Source organism: Hypomesus transpacificus, chromosome 15 (assembly GCF_021917145.1).
Source record: "Hypomesus transpacificus isolate Combined female chromosome 15, fHypTra1, whole genome shotgun sequence".
Lineage (NCBI taxonomy): Eukaryota > Metazoa > Chordata > Actinopteri > Osmeriformes > Osmeridae > Hypomesus > Hypomesus transpacificus.
This window is the reverse complement of record NC_061074.1, coordinates 1,490,021-1,511,318: the sequence shown is the minus strand read 5'-3', so window position 1 is coordinate 1,511,318 and position 21,298 is coordinate 1,490,021. Positions and strand designations below refer to the sequence as shown.

The 21,298-nt window shown below is 45.2% G+C and overlaps 1 protein-coding gene across 1 annotated transcript; it reads right to left on the bottom strand.

Annotated features, from left to right (window-relative positions):
- Positions 1–1,051: 1,051 nt before the first annotated feature.
- prx (periaxin) lies at positions 1,052–21,035 on the bottom strand. The gene is made up of 7 exons (XM_047036481.1): positions 20,828–21,035; positions 15,465–15,517; positions 15,095–15,211; positions 13,966–14,088; positions 13,091–13,256; positions 12,620–12,813; positions 1,052–12,482 (listed from the first exon to the last, which is right to left on the bottom strand). Exons 4-7 carry the CDS (start codon positions 13,993–13,995, stop codon positions 2,199–2,201), a joined length of 10,674 nt encoding a protein of 3,557 aa, XP_046892437.1. The 5' UTR covers positions 13,996–14,088; positions 15,095–15,211; positions 15,465–15,517; positions 20,828–21,035; the 3' UTR covers positions 1,052–2,198.
- Positions 21,036–21,298: the final 263 nt, after the last annotated feature.

Sequence of the window (21,298 nt, the reverse complement as noted above, 5' to 3'; positions counted from 1 at the left end):
GTTTAAGAATAGACACATAAAGTTTGCAGATGACACGGTCATAGTCAGCTTGCTGAATGGAGGTGACATGGATCATGGGCTGGTTTTCAATGACTTTGCGTCATGGTGTAAGGAGTTTCACCTTGAACTGAATTTGTCAAAGACCAAGGATATGATTACTGACTTCAGGAGGTCGGTGCCTATTCCCCGATTCACAACTATTGAGGGGATTGAGATTGATTTGGTTGATAATTATACATATGTGGGTACTGTGTTTGATAACAGGCTGTGCTTTCAGATCGACACAGATGCCATTTATAAGAAGATACGGCAATGCCTCTATTTCCTGAGAAAAACGAACTCTTAAGGTGTGCACCAAAATGATTACGCTGTTTTATAGAACTTGTATTGAGTCAGTGCTGGCCTCTTGTGTTGTGGTGTGGGAATCTGAATCTGGCTGATAAAAACAGGCTTGATCGGCTTGTCAGAGTGGCCAGTAAAGTCGTTGTGGTAAACCAAGTTCAGCTCTCTGAGCTTTATGTTAGGCAGGTCATAAGGAAGACGCAGGCCATATTGGCTTGTACTGACCTTCCCCTGAAGGGGGAGTTTGAGCTCTTGCCTTCAGGAAGAAGAGAAGAAGAGTTTCCACCCACAGAACAAAAACATTTGGGGACTCTTTTGTTTGTTTTGCTATTGGGAGGCACATTTGCATAAATTAATGGAACTTATTTCTGGGTTTCAACATGAAGTGATCCTTGTATTGTAGTGTATTGTGTTGTTGTCTCTGTGTGGTGTCAGGTATGTTGTTTATGTAGTATTTATGAAGGATTGAATGTGTTTTAATACCTGTCTGCAAACAAATTTCCCCTTGTGGGATCAATAAAATTGACTTGACTTGCCCTGGTTTTAAATCTCCATATTCATAAATGTGGTGATGTGGCAAATCATATTTGTGTGATGTGAGTCTGTAGTTTAAATGTGTAGGCAGTTGAACAGTATAGGTCACTGTTTGATCTTGCTGTAGAAAATGGTAGGCGGAATGTCATGGACCTTAATAACGACAACACAAATATTACGTTTTCTTATGAATAAGCAGTTTATTAATATGATCAATTTAACAACATTTTCTCTATTGCCGCTGGTGAAGCCTAATGCGCTGAAAAAGAAAGATTTGAAAGAGGCTAATCCAGAAAGGTTTTTTTCATAAAAAATCTCTCTATACATATATATATATATACTGTTACACTGCGTGCATCTGATTGTGCTGTGGGTGTGCCCTCATTCTAGTTCTGTAATATAGGCCTACTCTCTGTACTCTACGGTTATATGTCAATATTGTTAATGAAAACTGTAAACTTGTTTTGACTTGACAGATGATTTTGGAAACATAACAGTTTAATACTCAATTCAACCCATCAAAAGAACAAAAAAACTAAATAAGAGCTCACAAATTAGATGTGTGTGTTAAGCGTAAAGAACACAGTATCTGTTCTTGTCTGATTTTTTTTTCTTTGCATCTATTTTTGAAACAATCAAACCCTTTTATAAAAGTGAACGTGCTCAGTTTTTGTAGACCATGGCTTTACATAATGTGAGGTGATAGACTCTACTGTAAGGTTTGGCATCTGACATTGCAGCAGCTGACAACATGTGGCTGTTCAATTAATTGTGGATTGTGATAAATTAAAAAAAGACGTATATAATGAACAGAAATAAAAACAAGCAGAGAAAAAGTTAATAGTTAAATCTTCAACCTCACTTCATCATTCAAGCCTAGCAGAAAATAGACACAGATCACCAAACAGAAATCCTTTCTATTCCTATGGGTGCTAATATGAAAATAATTACATAGTTTCAAGGAGGGCTACAGATGTAATAAGCCACAATATAAATGTATTTACATAAATATTTCTTTGGTGTAAATAGATCTTAGGGAACCACCGTGAATATGAATAATGAATGTGAAATTATTCTCATAACTACTTTTATGAGACCTAGCAGTTATAAACAACAATAAATAATAAATTGACAATGATGATTACATTCAGATTGAAGCCAGTAAAACCATCATCAAAGATTCAACTCTCTATTACCAACAAAGGGAGGAACAATTACAAAAACAATGGTCACATGTAAAATGAAAAAAAGAAAGAGGGATAAAACATTGATCTTCTCAAACTTCTGTGGTTGCAGCTACTGCAAATGAGTGGTGTATGTGTTTAGTACTGGTACTGTTTCACTGTGGTGTGGCTTCCCCCCTTACTGGTCTCTGTAACTGTGTGCTTGGTGGTCTTGGTCACCATTGTGACGGTTCCTTCACTTGACGTGGTCATGTGATGTTCCTCAGACACCTCCTGGGTGGAAAACCCAATCCCAGATGTCTGCAGACGGAACGTTCCAGCTGTCTCCCCTTCCAGACCCTCGACCTGCAGCGAGGTTCTGCTCGCCTTAGGAGAACCCTCAGGAGTGATGTCAAGGAATCCTGTAGAGTGAGGCTTGAGGTGGAACTTGGGTACCTTGAAACAGGTGGAGCTTTTTGTCACTTCGGGCTCCATCTCTTCACTTTGGGCCTCCACCTGCAAAGAACAGGAGGGCCCTCCGAAGGTGAGTCCAGTAGGGGACTCTGAGTTTTCCCGCTCCAGCATCTCTGTCCGGGCCAATGACCACACCACGTTGCCCCTTTCTTCCTCCTCCACTCTTGTCTCAGTCGTCATCTTAAACCTAGGGAAGCTCATCTTTCCCGACTTGTCTTTCACACCCTTGCTCTCTGCATCTCCTCCCGAGGGCTCTGTCACCAGCCTGGCGCTCATCTCTGCAACCTCCTGTTCACTTCCTGTCTTTGAATATGGGGAAGTGAACTCGACTTTCGGGAGCTTGATTTTTACTGGTTTGGCTTTAACGTCCTTGGATCCATTGTGGAAGGAAGGGGCTTCCTCACCATTGAAGCCTGAACTTGAGCCCTCATCTTTGACAAATGAATCTGTCTTTCCATGAGAGAAGGAAACTTTGGGCATTTTGATCTTCGCTCCTTTGGACTTCTCTTCTCCTTCTGCATCTCCCTCTGTGCTCAGAGCTGCTTCATTGTCCAATCCCAACTTTCCATAGCTTTGCTTGATTTTGATTTGGGGCATCGTGATTTTGGCCTCTCCCGTCTCCACCTGAGCCTCAGCCCCAGAGAAACTAGTGGACATAGACTGGTCTGCTTGGGGGTTCACCAAGACAAACACAGCCTTCTTGACTTTGGGGATTTTAGGACCTTCATACTCAACATCTGGCCCGTACATATGTAGCCTGCCTTCAGGAGAGGAGATAGAGGGCAAAGGCACTCCAAATTTGGGTATTTTGATCTTCTTGCCCTTTGCCATATCTTTCTGCTCATCGTCATCCTGGAAAGATCCAATATCAAAGTCTATCTCTGGTATCCTAGGAACCTGCGGTGCAGTTGGTAGTGAGAAGCTGTTTTTTGACTCTGGACTTGCAGCCTCAGCTTGGCCTGATTTGGTCTTCATGCCCATTGTGGGCAAAGTGACCTTTGGCATCTGAATCTTAATATTCCCTTTACCGTCTTGGCATTCATTGTCGACCCAGGCCCCTCCTTGTCCTGATTTTGAAGGACCTGAGATTTCAACATCCGTGTGTTTGATTTTGGCATTGACATCTGGGCCCTCAATGTGGCCGGGGGAGACATTGGGACCTGTGAAAGTTGCATCGGGTAGGGAGATATTTGGTAGTACTGAGCCACTGACTTCTGCCTCAGGAATGACACCTTTCAGCTTGGTCTTTTTGATTTTGAATTGGCCACTGATCCCTTCATTTTCTTTCCCAGGTTTCTTTACAGGCACGTCTACTACCGGGTCGATATTCTTCATCTTTGGCATGCCGATTTTGAATTTTGAGCCTTTCATTTTGGGACCTTTGACTTTGCCGCTGGCAGCAGGGGTGCTGAGTTCCAAGTCAGGCAGCTCTATTCTCTTTCTGTTCTTTTTTCCTTCTCCTCTGTGCAAGCCTAAATCCAGCTCTACACCTCCTTTTAGACCTGCAATGTCCAACACTGGCATCTTCAGTTTCAGGCCCCTGTGTTCTCGTTCTGCATGGTCATCTGGCGTTTCCACATGGGCCTCATCTCCATATTTGGGTTCCCCAACACTCCCTTCCAAGTCAAGATCTGGGGTCATGATCTTTGGCACTGTAATGCTCCCCTCTCCCTTAATACTTGGTTGTTTGATATCTGAATCATATTTACTTGACTTGTCCTTCGATATTGAAACATCCGTCGTGGGTAGCTTGAAACCAGGCATTTTAAATCGCCCACCATCTCCCTCTGTTTCCAACTCAGGCGAACTGATAATTCCAGATTTCCCTTTAGGGAGGGATATGTCAACTGCAACTGGCATTTTACATGTACCACCTTCTCCTCTCGCCTGCATATCTGGCCTGTCTGCTGTTTTCCCTTTCTGTAGAGAGATATCGACAGTTGGCATTTTCACATGAGGCATCTCGAATTTCCCTCCCTTACCCTCCATCTCAATCTCTGCATCAACATCTCCAGAATTTCCTTTAGGAAGAGAAATGTCTACATTTGGAAGTTTGATTTCAGGCATTTTGAACTTTCCACCATCTCCCTCAATTTCCATTTCTGGACCTTCAATCTCAGCAGCATTTCCTTTAGAAAGTGAAAAATCAACTGCAGGCATTTTGACATGAGGTATCTTGAATTTTCCTCCTTTTCCTTCAATTTTCATCTCAGGGCGTTCAATGCCCCCAGTTTGTCCTCGAGGCAGAGAAAAATCAACATTTGGCATTTTCACATTAGGCATATTGAAATGACCTTTCCTCTCTATCTCCATATCTGCATCAACGTCTCCAGATTTTCCTTTTGGAAGAGATATATCTATATTTGGAAGTTTTAATCCAGGTGTTTTATATTTCCCAGGCTCTCCTTCAATTTCAATCTTTGGACCTTCAATCTCACCATGCTTTCCTTTAGGCAAAGAAATATCCACATGTGGCATTTTCACATGAGGCAGCTTGAATTTGCCTCCTTTTCCTTCAATTTCTATCTCTGGGCCTTCTATTTCCCCAGCTTTTCCTCTGGGCAAAGAAATATCAACATTTGGCATTTTTACATGAGGCATCTTGAATTTCCCTCCTTTACCCTCCATCTCCATTTTAACGTCAACATCTCCAGTTTTTCCTTTAGGAAGAGATCTGTCAACATTTGGCAGTTTGATTCCAGGCATTTTGAATCTTCCACTATCTACTTCAATCTCTTGACCTTCAATTTCTCCAGTTTTTCCTTTAGGAAGTGATAAATCAACTGTAGGCATCTTCACATGAGGCATCTTGAATGTTCCGTCTTTTCCTTCAATTTCCACCTCTGGACCTTCAATCTCACCATGCTTTCCTTTTGGCAGAGCTATGTCCAGGTGTGGTATTTTCACATGTGGCAGCTTGAATTTCCCTCCCTTACCCTCCAGCTCTATCTCTTCATCGATATCCCCAGATTTTCCCTTAGGAAGCGATAAGTTAACTGTTGGCATTTTGAGTCTTCCCCCTTCTCCTTTAACGTCTGTATCTGGCGCTTCGATCTTTCCACCTTTTCCTTTGGGCAACGATAAATCAATATCAGGCATTTTGATATGGGGCATCTTGAATTTTCCACCATCACTTTCAATTTCTATCCCTGCATCAACATTACTAGTTTTTCCTTTGGGTAAAGACAGGTCGACATCAGGCATTTTAATCTTGGGCATTTTGAATGTTCCTCCTTGTCCCTCAATTTTGCTGTCATGCTTCACTTTGGGAAGAGACACATCCAGATCTATGTCCGGAACTGATATGTCTATTGACGGCATCTTAGGAATTTTCAGATTTCCTTCATAGCCTCTGATATCGTCTTCAGACACATCCACCTCTGCTTTAGGTAGCAACACCTCTCTCTCTGAAGTCTTGGCAGATGGCAGGGATATCCCTACTGAGGGCATCTTTAACTTGCCCTTGCCATCAAAGTCACGGCTGTGGCCATCAACACCAGCCTCCCTTGAACCAAATCCAGGCATGGAGAACTTGGGCATTTTCATGGTGACATCAGGAGCATGGAAGCCTGCTTTTCCATCTGCCCCGCCTTCCAGCGAGGCATCTATCTCTCCTCCATCTACTTTAGCTTTGGGAGATGACATTTTAAATTTAGGGAATTTTAGTTTGTATTTCGATTTTACCTCAGGGGCTTCCACATTCACCTCTGGCTTGGGAAGGTCCACTTTTCCTTTCTTGACCTTGATATCCACCTCAGGGCCAGACACAGAAAGGTCTGCATCTTTCTTTGTCATTCCAAACATCTTTTTGGGCTTTTTAACCTTTATTTTCACCTTCCCCTGACTAGTTGAACTGTCTAGTTCAGCTGATGGCATCCTGCCCTCCACCTCTACCTTTGGTGGGCTGAGTTTCATATCTCCCTCTGGGACATGTCCACTCAGTTCTACATCACTTTTGGACTTTCCTCCAAATTTTGGCATAGAGAACTTGGGTATTTTAAGGGAAACGTCAGGCATCTCAAAGCTAGCCCCAGAAGATGGCCGCCCTCCCTCAGCTTTAAGGAGCTCTAGTTCTTCCCGATTATCCCCTTTATGTTTGGACAGGCTGAAACCCAGGTCCACTTTTGGAGCAGATATATCGACCGTTGGCAGTTTGACTGTAGGCAGCTTGATGGCACCCCCTGTAGATTCTCCGCTTGCCTCCACATCCAGGCCCTGATCTTTCACCTTTGGTAGGTTTACATCTCCTTTAAGTCCAAACTTTTGCATGGATGGCATCTTTAGATTGACATCAGGCATATCAATACCACCAGAAGCATCAGGGCCACTTATGTCCCTTTTCAGTGTGGCATCTTTACCGCCAGACGGAAGGCTCAGATCAATGTCAAACTTTGGTACTTTTATGTCAACTGTTGGGAAGTGTAGTCCCTTGCCGCCTTTTTTCCCAGTGGAATCAACATCCACCTCCATCTCAGCCTGCCCTTTCTTCTTGGGAAGTGAGAAGTCTATCGTAGGCATTTCAAACGTACCCCCCTTGATCTCAGGGCCTTTAATGTTGACCTCACCCTCTTTCAACTTTGGTTTTGAGACATCTAGTGTAGGTATATGGAACTTGCCTCCTTTTCCAGAAGGTCCTTCAATCTCAATTCCACCCTCAGCTTTGCCTTTAGGAAGATAAATATTTATTTTTGGCATTTCACACTTTCCTCCTTTTATCTCGGGACCTTCAATGTTGACCTCACCCTCTGGTGTCTTAATTTTGGGAAGAGATAAGTCACCCTTTGCTTTTGGAAGCGAAAGATCTACAGAAGGGAGATGGAATTTGCCTCCCTTGACCTCTGGGCCTTCGATGTTGACCTCCCCATCTTTGGTCTTCATCTTTGGGAGTGAAATATCCAAAGTTGGCATTTTGAATTTTCCTCCTTTTGCTTCAGGTCCTTCAAGATTCACCTCAACCTCTGGTGACTTGACTTTAGGAAGTGAGATATCCAGCGAGGGCATGTTGAAATTCCCTTTTGCTCCTGTGTCTCCTCTAATGTTGATGTCACCTTCAACTTTAGCTTTAGGCAGTGAAAGATCAATCGAGGGCATTTCAACATTGCCTCCTTTGACTTCTGGGCCTTCTATCTTGACTTTGCCCTCTGGTAACTTGACTTTAGGTAGAGCTATATCAAATTTCGGCATGTGGAACTTGCCTCCTTTTGCAGAAGGCCTTTCCAAGTCAACGTCATCCTCAACTTTTCCCTTAGGAAGAGAAATATCTATTGAGGGCATGTGAAACTTGCCACAGTTAATCTCAGGTCCTTCAATGTTGACCTCAGCTTTTTTAGGTGTAGCCTTTGGTAGTGAGATGTCAAATGTAGGCATGCTAAACTTTCCACCTTTGCCAGAATGTCCTTCAATTTCCACATCGGTTTTTCCTTTGGGAAAAGACAAGTCCACTGTGGGCATGTGGAATTTAGCTCCTTTAGCTTCTGGACCTTCAATATCAACATTAGCTTTTCCTTTCGGAAGGGAAATGTCAATTGAAGGCATCTCAAACTTACCTCCTTTCAGCTCAGACCCTTCAATTTTAACCTCAGACCCTTCAATTTTAACCTCACCTTCTTTGGACTTCATCTTGGGTAGAGACACATCAAATGTGGGTATTTTAAACTTTCCTCCTTTTCCAGATGGTGCTTCAATGTCAACTCCCCCCTCAGCCTTTCCCTTCGGAAGAGAGAAGTTGATGGAGGGCATCATAAACCTCCCTCCTTTGGTATCTGGGCCTTCGATCTTGACTTCACCTTCTGGTGACTTGACTTTGGGAAGAGATATATCTATGGAGGGCATGTGGAACTTGCCTCCTTTGCCACCATGTCCTTCAATGTCCATCTCTCCCTCTGGTTTTCCTCTGGGGAGAGATATGTCTACAGTGGGCATGTGGATTTTGCCACCTTTCACGTCTGGGCATTCTACTTTGACATCTCCCTCAGGAAATGTCATCTTTGGTAAAGAAACATCCAGTTTGGGCATGTGAAACTTGCCCACTTTTCCAGAGGGTCCTTCAACATCAATGTTACCCTCCATTTTTCCTTTAGGCATTGAAAGGTCAATTGAAGGAATGTGAAATTTTCCTCCTTTGATGTCGGGGCCTTCAACATTAATGTCAACTTCTTTTGACTTAATTTTTGGTAGCGTTACGTCAAATGTGGGCATGTGAAATTTTCCTGCTTTTCCAGGTGGTCCTTCGATCTCAATATCACCTTTTCCTTTGGGCAGTGAAAGGTCAACTGAGGGCATGTGGAACTTCCCTCCCTTCACCTCCGGTCCTTCAATGTTGACTTCACCCTCAGGGAGTTTCACCTTTAATAGAGACACATCAAACGTGGGCATTTTAAACTTTCCTCCTTTTCCAGAAGGTCCTTCAAGGTCAATGTCTCCCTCCACTTTGCCTTTTGGAAGAGATATATCAATTGAGGGCATTTTGAACTTTCCTCCCCTGGTGTCAGGTCCTTCCACCTTGACCTTTCCTTCTGGTAACTCAACTTTAGGAAGTGATATATCTAGTGATGGCATGTTAACCGTCCCTCCCTTTATCTCGGGACCTTCAATGTTGACCTCACCTTCCGCTGTCTTCATTTTGGGAAGAGATATGTCACTCTTTGCCTTGGGAAGCAAAAAATCTACAGAGGGGAGATGAAACTTGCCTCCCTTGACCTCTGGGCCTTCGATGTTGACGTCCCCATCTTTGGTCTTCATCTTTGGAAGTGAAACGTCCAAAGTTGGCATTTTGAATTTTCCACCTTTTACTTCAGCTCCTTCAAGACTCACATCAACCTCTGGTGACTTGACTTTAGGAAGTGAGACATCCAGCGAAGGCATGTTGAGTTTCCCACCTGCTCCTTTTCCTGCATCTCCTCCCAAATTGATGTCTCCATCAACTTTCCCTTTGGGCAAATAAATATCAACAGAGGGCTTTTCTAACTTGCCACCTTTGATTTCAGGACCCTTGATGTGTATCTCCTTTGACTTCATCTTTGGGAGAGAGATGTCAAAAGTGGGCAACTTGAACTTTCCTCCTTTTTTGCCTTTTCCTTCAATGTTTATTTCCCCCTCCGCTTTTCCTTTTGGAAGTGATAAATCAATTGTGGGCAGCTCGATTTTTCCTCCTCTCGCTTTAGGGCCTTCAACCTTGACCTCACTCTCTGGTAACTTGACTTTGGGAAAAGAGATATCTAGTGAAGGCATGTCAAACTTGCTTCCTTTTCCAGACGTTCCTTCAACATTGATGTCACCCTCTACTTTTCCTTTGGGCAGTGAAAGGTCAACCGAGGGCATGTGGAACTTCCCTCCCTTCACCTCAGGTCCTTCAATGTTGACCTCACCCTCAGGGAGTTTCATCTTTGGTAGAGACACATCAAATGTGGGCATTTTAAACTTTCCTCCTTTTCCAGAAGTTCCTTCAAAGTCAATGTCTCCTTCTACCTTTCCTTTTGGAAGAGAAATGTCAATTGAGGGCATCTCAAACGTGCCTCCTTTAACCTCAGGTCCTTGAATGTTGACCTCTCCATCTTTTGACTTAATCTTGGGTAGAGACACATCAAATGTGGGCATTTTAAACTTTCCTCCTTTCCCAGAAGGTCCTTCAATATCTCCTTCAACGTTTCCTTTCGGAAGAGAAATATCAATTGAGGGCATCTCAAACTTGCCTCCCTTTGTTTTAGGGCCTTCCATTTTCCCCTCCCCCCCAGGTAACTTCATTTTAGGTAAAGATACATCAAGGGAGGGCATGTTAAACTTGCCCCCTTTTCCTGTATCTGACACTATATTTATGTCACCCTCAACCTTTCCTGTGTGACAGGCTACACCTACTGCAGGCATATTGATCTTGCCCCCTTTGATATTTTGGCCCTCAAAGTCAACATTCCCCTCTGGGAGTTTCATTTTGGGAAGCGAAATATCTAAGGATGGCATTGTAAACTTCCCTCCTTTTCCAGAATGTCCTTCAATGTTGTAATCTCCCTTGGATTTACCTTTAGGCAGTGAAAAGTCTATACTGGGCATCTCAAATGTTCCTCCCTTCACCTCAGGTCCTTCTATGTCGACCTCACCCCCTGTGGATTTCATGCTAGGTAGAGACACATCCAATGAGGGCATTTTGAACCTCCCCCCTCCTTGTCCAGAATGTCTGTCCACGTCCATGTCCCCCTCAACTCTCCCTTTAGGCATAGATATGTCAGATGTGGGCATTTTAAATTTACCACCTTTCCCTGAGGGTCCTTCAATATCAATTTCTCCCTCTGTGTTCGGTAACGACATGTCAAACTTTCCTCCCCCAACATCCGCTCCTTTCACATTGACATCCCCTCCGGATGCCTTCAGACTTGGGAGCGAAACATCAAACGAGGGCATTTTGAACTTGCCTCCTCCTTTGCCGTTGTGACCTTTAATGTCTACATCAGCTCCAGTTTTACCTTTGGGAAATGAAAGGTCTACTTTGGGCATGTGGAACCCCCCTTTGACTTCGGGTCCTTCCAACTCCACACCCCCTTCTGGTGATTTGATCTTGGGAAGACTAAAATCAAAGTTGGGCATTTTGAACTTTCCCTCTCCACCTACAAACTCCTTCATATCAACATCAGTCTCTCCCGCTTTCATCTTGGGGAAGGAGATGTCAACACTCGGTAGGTCCATTTTCCTTCCTATCTCCGGTCCCTCAAATTCCACATCTGGGGACCCTATCTTTGGTAAGGAGATGTTTACTTCGGGCATGGTGATACTTGGCCCTTTGAAACTAGGTCCTTCAACTTCATCTGACACCTTAATTCCGGTGTCCAGCTCCAGATCCACATTAGGTGCGTCTATGTCGATAGCAGGCATTTTAAGGCCAGAATACTCCTTCGTCTCATAATCAGGCATTGAGACCTCCGCTGAACCTTTCGGGAGGGACATGTCCACAGATGGAACTTTGAACTTGGGACCTTTCCCGGATGCCTCAGTTCCCTCTATTTTAGGGCCTGTGAAGCCCACCTGAGGTAAAGAGACATCTATGCCACCCTTCATGCCCTCCCCGTGTTTCAGCTTTCCTTCAGGGGCCCTTAGCTCACCCTCGACCCCTCCTTTCCCTTTGGGCAGAGCAAAGTCCACATCTACTGTAGGAGTTGTTATATCAATTGCGGGCATTTTCACCCCACCTTTCTTCTCTGGACCTTCAGCTTTTATTTTCATGTCTCCGTCAGTCTCATCAGAAATACGCGAAAGCCTGACTTTAGGTAATTTCAGTTTTGGCATCCTTAATTTAATATCCTCACTGTCTCCTTTGACATTAATCTTCTGACCCTTCACTGCTCCTTTGCATTCAATGCTGGGCAGAGAGACATCTGCTTTCCCAGAGGGGAGTGAGAACTCAACCTCAGGGGGTTGAAACGTGATGCCTTCCTTCCCCTTCACCTCCAGTTTAGGCAGGTCGACATCCTTATTTCCAGACGAGAAGCCAAACTCGACTGAGGGTGGCTTGATTTTGGCTTCAGGCATTTTCAGATCCAGGGATCCCTCTGCCATGCCGGGTTCTGATTTAATCTTTTTGGTTTTGGGGAAGTTAATTCCAAACCTGTGGCCTTTTCCTTTGGCCTTGACTTTGGCTCCAGAGACCTCAGACGAGGCGAAGTCAGCTGTTCCCTCCAGCTGCGAGGTCTCTACTCCCCCACTTGCCGCAGCAGAACCCTTCACTCTCATCCGAGGAAACCTGATCTTCTTCTTCCTCATCATGGCTGCCCCTCCTCCGAGCTCACCTGCTCCCTCCGCACTCTCCTTCTCGTCTCGTTGGGGTTTGAACTTAGGCAGGGCGAACTCTATGTCAACATGGCGGGGGGCAGACCCCTCCACCTCCACCTCCCCTGCCCTTCCTTTCTTCTCCTTAAGCCTCTTCAACCCAAACCGTCCTCCTCTCTTCTTCTTCACCTTGAAAGGTTTGATGCTCTTGACGCTCTGTAACAGAGAGACACAGATTTGGTTCAGCCACAAGTTCAAGCAGACACAATCGGTGTTGACTTGTTTTTTGTATGGTAAAGACAAATAAAGACATTTCCAGTGCCAGTCATAATCACATTAGCACAACTTCATACCATTTTGGGCATCTTGACCTTGGGTCCTTTGAGCTCGACATTGGTGCCTTCTGGGTGGGCGGTGACATCGGCCCCAGGTATGGTTCTCTTCAGCAGGAAGGAGACCTTGTAAGGCTCAGCACACTGCAGGATCTTCAGGGCGTCCTCATACTTCACATTGTCAAAGTAAACCCTAGCGCTCAGCAGCTGGTCTCCTGCAATGACAACCAACATCCAAGTTCAGCATTAAAATGACATTTAACGAAGGAGAAAGAGGAATAACACTAGTTGATTTGTGGAATCAGTTTACTCACAAAAACAAGAACAGAAATATTAGAATATATTTGAAATATTTGAAAGATGACGTGGTAAAAAAAATTATACAAATAATTCACAAAGCAGATTCACAATAAGGTCCCCTTTCCACCACACTAGCCGTCTCATGGCTTTTAAACACCCAAACAACACAAGCGTCTGTTCCCTCCCAGGTACCTTGCTGAAGGCTGAGATGCTTGGCTGCTGGTGAGTCTTTCAGTACATCCTTTATGAAGATGCCTCTGGTTCCTCCTCCCGTCACACTGTAGCCGCTCGCGCCGGCCTCCGCCTCCGTCTCCACCACCACCTCCACCAGCTGCTCCAAGGCAGCACCGCTCTCCTCCTGCACCAGGACAACATACACAAGGACTTATGCTGGGGAAACTCGATTTTATATTTTTAATCTTATGAGATTTTCAAACTGTGAGAGACCACAAACATGAGGACCAAAAATTCTAGATTTTGCCGTTTTGCTCCTACAGTGTGTGGTCACTCTTAACACACCTCACACCAAGGGAACATCTGATCAAATAATCTGCGGAACCATCAAGATAATCGGGACATTACCTAGGATTGTCGGAAGGGCCGAAATCGGCCTGATAATCCTGTGGTGTGTCCCCAGCATTAGTTGAATGCTAGAATTTCCTTCAGGATTTAATAAAGTAAATGTAATTGAATAGAACTGACAGACCATTGAAACATCCCCCCATGTATTACTCTAAAGCAGAGAAGGGGTGGTGTCAGCATTATAGTCTCTTTAAACAAAACCAAATGCCTTGATAAAGAGTTTGGCCTAGTGGTTTCATCGAACCACTAGCCTCTGTACTGGTTTTGGACCATTCATCTTTAACCCGACAGATTTATGGTTCTCCTTGTCCTTAGTCCTGGAACCAGCATCTGATTGTGAGATGAGAGACACTACTCTCCATACTGCTTTGGCCCATTCCTCCTCAACCGAATAGAGAGTCAGGATTGATGGTTGTCCATGTCCTTAGCTCTGGCCCCTGTGCCCCAGAGCTCGCTCCTGACTGTGGGATGCACGTGTGTCTCACCACCATCTGGGTTTCCACAGATGTGTCCATCTCAGGCTGGGCCAGGGAACACGGATCACTCAGGTGGCTTCTCTTAAGGCTGAGCACCTGCTTCAGCTCTGCATGGAGCTTCTCCTTCTGGACCTGAGGAACCACGGCACCCAGTGCTCAGAACATCAAAACATCACATCTCATGTTCATGTTTCTATCCAAAGCAACAAACAAATAGTGGATGAAGAAAGGACAGTGGAGCATCTGTGTTTTGGTGGTTAGAGGAACAATCTGATTTGACCAGGCAGGGTGCACATACATATTTATTTACACATATGATACTTTATACCAATGCTCCTGATGTGTTTTCACTTAATGCGGACTACTCCGCTACTCAAGGACATCGTCAACTCATGTCATATTCATCATAGAAACCTTAAACTGCAGTTAAAGAGTCTACCCACTGAGCTAATACCCTCTCCATCATACAAATACTGTACTGAATCAGACAGGATGCAGGCAGTTTGATAACAAAAACAACACTCCCCATCACATTGCTTTCTCAAAGGCAATCCGCTTTCCCTGCGCACACTGAGTTATCTGTAGCCCTGACCTCCGACCCTGACCCCTCCCCCCATCCCTGCTGAGCAACGCACAATGACACAGCCCAAAATACGCTGAGTCTCAAACACCCATAAACATCTATTCAGCTGTGATGCTGAGTTCAGCAGAAATACCTTTGCTTTCATTTAACAGGTGACAGGGCACAGTGACCACAATAATGGCTCTATTGTGATGGCTAACTTCAGACTAGTAACAGGTGCCCGGAGCTTTGAGGGACATTTGAAACACTGCTGTTTACTATATTTCTGGTACCTTCCTCAAGAAAACAACACAGCAAGTGATCTGACTATTGAGAGGTGTGTCATTAAAGAAACTGTGTATATCACTGACTGAAATTGCCCAATTAAAAATGCTATTTAAACAGCATGTCACTAACTGGATCATTAACTGATTAATGTACTTCATTATCAGCTTTATCCAAAGCCTCCTGATCCGCTCGACCACTGAGCTGCAACCATGACTGATTAAGTGACTAATTGATTATCTCGTTAATTTCATTGGTTGATTTGTTAGTTTGTGTTTGTTGTCCACTCACCACCCTTTCGGGGCTCTCTTGGTCTTCGCAGGAGGCGCTGTGGTGGGGGCTGGTCTGGGGGGCACCGGGGGCACCGGGGGGCCTGTCTGAGGGGGGTGGCCGTCTCTTGTCTCTTACCTGAGGAGGCAGGCGGCAGGTTATAGTAGGCCCACAATACGTGTCATCTCAAATAGCCCTTGTGCTATCTACAATAGGAATAATGATCCAAGAGTAAAACGTTTTTTTTGTCCTAATCTGGATGTGTGTTTATCACACAAGTCCGTGGTGGTACACATTAACAAAGTGTTTCCGGGAATAGGTACCCACATTGTTATGCACCTCAGGTATGTGAAGCAGAATGTTTTTGTAGGACAATGTGCAGCATACTCACGGCTGGCTCTCTGGGCTGGGTGGAAGCATGGCTGTCCTCTTCTCTATCAGAGTCTGGAAGAGAGACGAGAGGGCGTGGCCATTAAAGACTTCCCTGGAGACAGGACAGAACCCGGAGATCCAGGAGTCGGGGTCATCATCTCTAGACTGTAAACAGATCAACATTCCTGTTCCGAGAGGTCTTCCACCACGGTCGCAGGTAGGAGACGGTTCCCAGTGCAGGATCTGGATCGAGTACTTGGAGGATTCCTGACCAGCTGATTTACTGACAGGACTGTCAGAGTGAAGGAGTGGAGGAATGGCACTCTTGGAATTTGTTCCAGGGTCTTGAATGCCCCTGCACCTCCCCACCTCTGCCCCAGGTCTCCTAGCCCCACCCCCCTACCCCTCCACTCCCTCTGGTCTTGCTTCGCTCTTAGTTGGGAGGCACTTGATGTTTGGTCCACCACAGCTTGGCCCCTCAGCTATGCCATTCCATAAAATCGAGTCTCCCTGTGATCGTTTTTCGACTCGTACTGGTGTGCATGTTTGCGTGTTGATGTGTGTCTGTGTGTCAGTGTTGATGTGTGCGTGTGCACGTGTGTGTGCGTGTGTCTGTTTGCGTGTGTATAAAGGTCTACAGTTCTAGAGTGTTGGCGTGGTTGCCGTGCCTCTGCGGGCAGTGTCGGGGTGTCAGGTGTCCCGTGCAGGTCCCAAGAACACATCGGCCACATTCAGACACACCCTCAGTCTGCACAGGCTCAAAGCCAAGCATTTATCAGTCGTATTGATCATCCAAATACTGACGCAATACGAAATGCTGCATCAGCTACGGCGGCCAATTTAGATGAAACTGGTGATCAAACTGGTGATCTCTTTAACACTTCATTGAATGTCTTATCGGAATATCTCTGACTTTAATTGATTGATACCGGCCTGTTGGTGAGTTTCACCCATGCTTTGCGATGCTTCTCTCTTCTACTGTGGGAGTGACACAGACAGCTGGTTTCTTCCTGGTCTTTCCAGAGAGGGGAGCAGAGGTGGAGAGACTTAAGTGCTCCACATAGCTGGCCCTCCATATAGCTACATAACACAGACATGCCTTTATATAGGGATGGTAGTGACACACATCTGCCTGTCCAGGCCTGTGATTCACCTGTCCACTTCATTATCCCGCTGAGGGGGATGTGAAGCAACAAACCTGGCAACCTCTGTTGTATCTACCGAGCTCATGATTCATTTGCTATTTAGAGACCCTGATTTCTGACAGACCCTGTTTAATAAACTCTGTGTAAGCTGTAAGCTATTAGGCTGAAAAAAGAGGATAGCAACATTGAGTTTATCTGTATTAGGTTAATTAGGTTTGGGGATGAAGCAACGTGAAGTTTCATGGACCAGAGGCTGGTGACTGTCCTGCCTGAATGTTATCTTGTGATGTGGCTTTGTTGTGATGTGCTTTGAGCAGCATTAACACCCGACTTCTGAAACTGATATCAAATTATTTAATCTGTTCAATTACAGATGGATCATTTTCTGTTATAGTTGGCTCTCTGTTTAGTGTAAGATTAGAGGTCAGACTATCACGGTCAGACTCTGACCATGGAAAACGTTGTAGGCTTTTTTGTATGGTACACCCACGCATGCACACACACCCACACACACACCCACACACACACACACACACATACACACAGAGGACAGTGACATTACTTCTTTCTATAAGAGATAATGCTAACCTCATTGGTGCTGATTTAAACAGTCATGGGAGCCAGTTCAAAGAATAGGCCCACTGTCTGATGCTGATGCTAATACAGGCTATTCCTGTCATAAAGCACACAGACGTGTCATCAACAAACAGCACCAGAGTTTATAGAGAAGAAGAGGTCTGACTGTTTACATCTCAGTGCTGATATCCACTTACATTTCAGAACAGCTCAGACAAAGAATCCAGACTGTCGGTAACCAAACAGGGACACGGTGTCAGAACAATCTCAAGTCTGACACAAGTGAAATGCCACTGCTACCAAACACCAAACATGCCTTTTTACTGGAAATAGTCGAATATGGTTCTGTGCAAAAAGTCTTAGGCACAAAAAAAATACATTAAAAGTAAAGCAAAAATGCTTTACGACATAGTGACATTAAAGACTAAACAAAAATTCGAATTTGCACTTTTAGACTGCAGCACTAATCCAGGGAAAGTGATATATGCAGTACATATGCGGCACTGTATATGCAATGTACACATGTACATATACAATGTATATAACTTTCATTGTGTTGTGCTTCAAAGTTGGCATTGAATTGGACTCCCACAGGCGAATGAACCTTGTCTGGTTCCAGTAAATATCAAAAGATACAATAAAAGAAAGGAAACTTGGCAGAGTTTTCAGGTCCAGCACAGCGTCAGCTAGATTCCCTGGACATGTTCAGTCTTTCAACAGTAAGCCAATGTTCGGAATAATAACACTAAGCCTGCCCACTAATGAATGATTGGTGTTCTGGGTGGAAGATTGAGATGCTACACTGTCCACGTTTTCTCTGTCACCTGTCATCGCATCACATGAAGCCCCTGTAGCAACACGAGGCTTCATCCATGTTTGACAGAAGCAGAACATCTCGTTTGAATGAGACCTGTGACCTCCGTGTTTCCCATTTTTCACACTGTCTCTGGATTCATAATAGCCGGCCCTGGGAACAGAACATGGATTCTCCTCCGGTGGCATGTAGCTGTGCTTGCCTGCATGCGCCCGTGGTGTCCCTGACCCGAGACAGGGACACTGCGTCATGTGATCACCTGGTTTGAGAAAGGGGACAAGCTATCATGTGATATGCCTGGTCTGAGCTGTCATGTGACTATGCATCCCAATATCAACCCAATCCCCGTCTCTCAGCTGTCTCTAACCCTGGTGTCTTTGTGACGAGGGACCCTGTGTCTACGCGGTGCCATCACTCCAGCCCAGACGCACCCAGAAGGAGGAACATCAATACACAGATGTACATAGGTGAAAAGCACCACGGGAAATGCAGTCCACTCCATTAGAATGTCTTGTAGATCTCTCCCATCTCATCATTCCTGCGGTGGACAGAAAGAGACACACCCGCGGGCGTCAGCTGACAGGCAGGAAATGCCTCTTTTGTAAACAGGAAACAGGGATATTTGAGCGAGATAAGAACTCGGCATGGAGGGAAAAAACAACTTCTCCTTTAAGTGATGATGTCAGATCTATCTGCTGAGTTGGGATAGGGAGAGATGTTTAACATCTTTACCTGGAAAATACAGACAAAGAGGCCCCCGAAGTCAGACCCAAACAGGGCTGTGAAGTTATCTGAACTGAGGTGCACGTTTTTGTACCTAATGTGTGTCTTAAGGGCGGATTTCCTCCAAGTGTCAGACTGAGTTTCCAAGTGAGTCACTCTGACTTCCTTCAAGTCATCCAATCAACTCTTTACCCTACTTCCTCATCCAACGCCGACCCACCCACAGCTCTGGAATCCTGTTGCCAGGAAACTGTCACAAACCACTATTGCTCATTTATAACTTTCTGTCACATTTACATTTATTCATTTAGCAGACATTTTTATCCAAAGCAACTTACAAGAAAGAGCTTTACAAAAAGTGCATGGGTCAATGATCATAAGCAACGAGATGTGCCAATGGGTAGAGCCAGAAGAGCATGTAGTTAAGCAAATTACAATTAAACAACATGATTCTCGAAAGTGCTAGAGTGTACCTGGAGGAAAGCAAGCAACAATAATATAATAATACAAGTGTAATTGTGTTCCTGGAGGAAATAAACATCTGATCTAACAAATCTTTCTCAAGTACAATCACATGACGTCACCTTTCCTGTTACTCCTTGTACACCCCAAACACAACGGGACATATCTTCAATTCTGTAACCAAGGAGCCATTCCCGTCACCAGTTCAAAATCACAGGAACTTTATTGACACTGACGTCAACTTGAAACCGCTAATCCCTGACTGGAGGGGTTAGAGGCCTTCAGTTCCAGCCTCCCTATTTGCAGCCCGCTGGATCTCTGGAGAGTAAGCTTCCTCACATGCTACTATGCTGTGGAATAAACATCTATGTATAGTCCATCAACAACATTCACTCCAGGACTGCAGTGAAGGCTCTGGGGGTCTGGGCGGAGGCTGGTGTACCGTCCAGCTCTCCCCAGGCCAGCCCAGGGACGCTGGTGTCCTGTTAACACGTCGGACCCCCTAAACACTCACAGGAATGGACTGGAGACACGCACACACACACACACACACACACAAGCACACATGCACATATACGCATACACACACACACAAACAGATGATGATCGTAGGCAGGCATGCACTTACACATCTGCTTGCACACACACTCATACCCCAGCACACACATACACACACATGATCTCACACTCACACACAAACCCCCCCCCCCCCCACACACACACACACACATTACACCCATACCTTCAGAGGGAGGGAACAAGGCTACAATTTCACACTTACTAATCAGACAGGCATGAATTACCAAACACCTTGACTAATTATCAACGGGAACGCAAACTCATCGGAAAACCAATGGGCACCTTCCCATCTGAGCAGGAATCAAACTCACCCACATTCCAGTATTGAATGTACGTGTGAGTCCCAGGTCTTCTCTCCAGTAAACCTGTCTCTCTTCCCACCTACAGACCATGCTGGCATACCAGGCAGCCTGGGGAATTACAGATCCTGTGACCAAGGGGCCGCAGCTGTTGCCCCTGTGTAAAATTACAACTGGCTGTTTGAAATAATTGCCTGGCTTCCACCTCCCCCCCCCCCCCCCCCCCCCCCCACACACACACACACCCTGCCCAACTCTGTAGACTTGCAGCAGACGACTGTGTTGACTGTCCACGTACGTACATTCATTATGACACAGCTCTGTTTTACATACGTACGGTTTGTCTTAGATTGTGGCGTGTGCGTTTAGACAACAGATAAATGTTGTGCTCAGCGATGTCCGGACTGCAATGCAAGCCACCCTCCACAACCCTCAACAAGGCTAGACACAGGAGATGTTTTATAAGAGAAACAAATGACTCCACTGTTGAGTTGTCAAACCTGGGTTTAAGTGACACAGCATGAGGAGAATGGATTCATAAACTGACATTTCACTACCAACCTGGTAAAACCACACAGCCAAAACTTTCTGGAGAAAGGTTCTCTACATGACCAAAACTTAAACATTAAACCGATAGATACATGCCATGAACGCCAATCAAATCACAGAATGAGAACTGTCACTGCTGACTGAGAACATGTCATTTCACACAGAGACAAGTCAAACCCAAGAGAGACAGTATGGAGACAGAGATAGAGCCAGACCCAGAGACAGTCCATCCTACCTTGGTCACACTCTCTGCTCGCCTCCTCCCTTGGTCCTCAGTCAAGATGACAGATGTCCCCCGGCTTTGACCACACAATGCTCTCGCTCAAACTCTCAAAGTCCCTTGTTATCTTTCTCTCTATTCGCTTCTCTCTCACTCACTCTCTCTCTCCTATTCCCTCTCTCAGCCAGCTAGCTCCCTCTCAGAGACCTCAGTACAGATCTGGACCAGCCTCATGCCAGCTCCGGGTGGGATGGATCCAGAACTCTGATTGGGCGATGCCAGAGGGATGCCCCCATATTAGGGTGGTGAGGGGGCGGGGCTACAGAGAGGAGAGGGGAGGGGGGACAAACTTGTGACGGACCGAGCGCGTCCGAGTGGTATGAAGTTTTCACTATCGGCTGAAAAAAGGAAAGTCGTCTTCAGCGTGAAGAAGTTAAATGTCAGTCTGTCTCGCTGCCTGTGACATTGTCACCCTGCAACAAACTG

What these genes read in the sequence shown, in the direction of transcription:
- prx (XM_047036481.1), bottom strand. Translation starts at nt 13,995, where the DNA reads ATGGACACATCTGTGGAAACCCAGATGGTG. An exon ending in CTGTGGAAACCCAGATGGTG is followed by an intron (nt 13,257 to 13,965) that starts GTGAGACACACG and finishes GTCCTGGTGCAG; the next exon opens with GAGGAGAGCGGTGCTGCCTT. An exon ending in AGGTCAAGATGCCCAAAATG is followed by an intron (nt 12,483 to 12,619) that starts GTATGAAGTTGT and finishes TCTCTGTTACAG; the next exon opens with AGCGTCAAGAGCATCAAACC.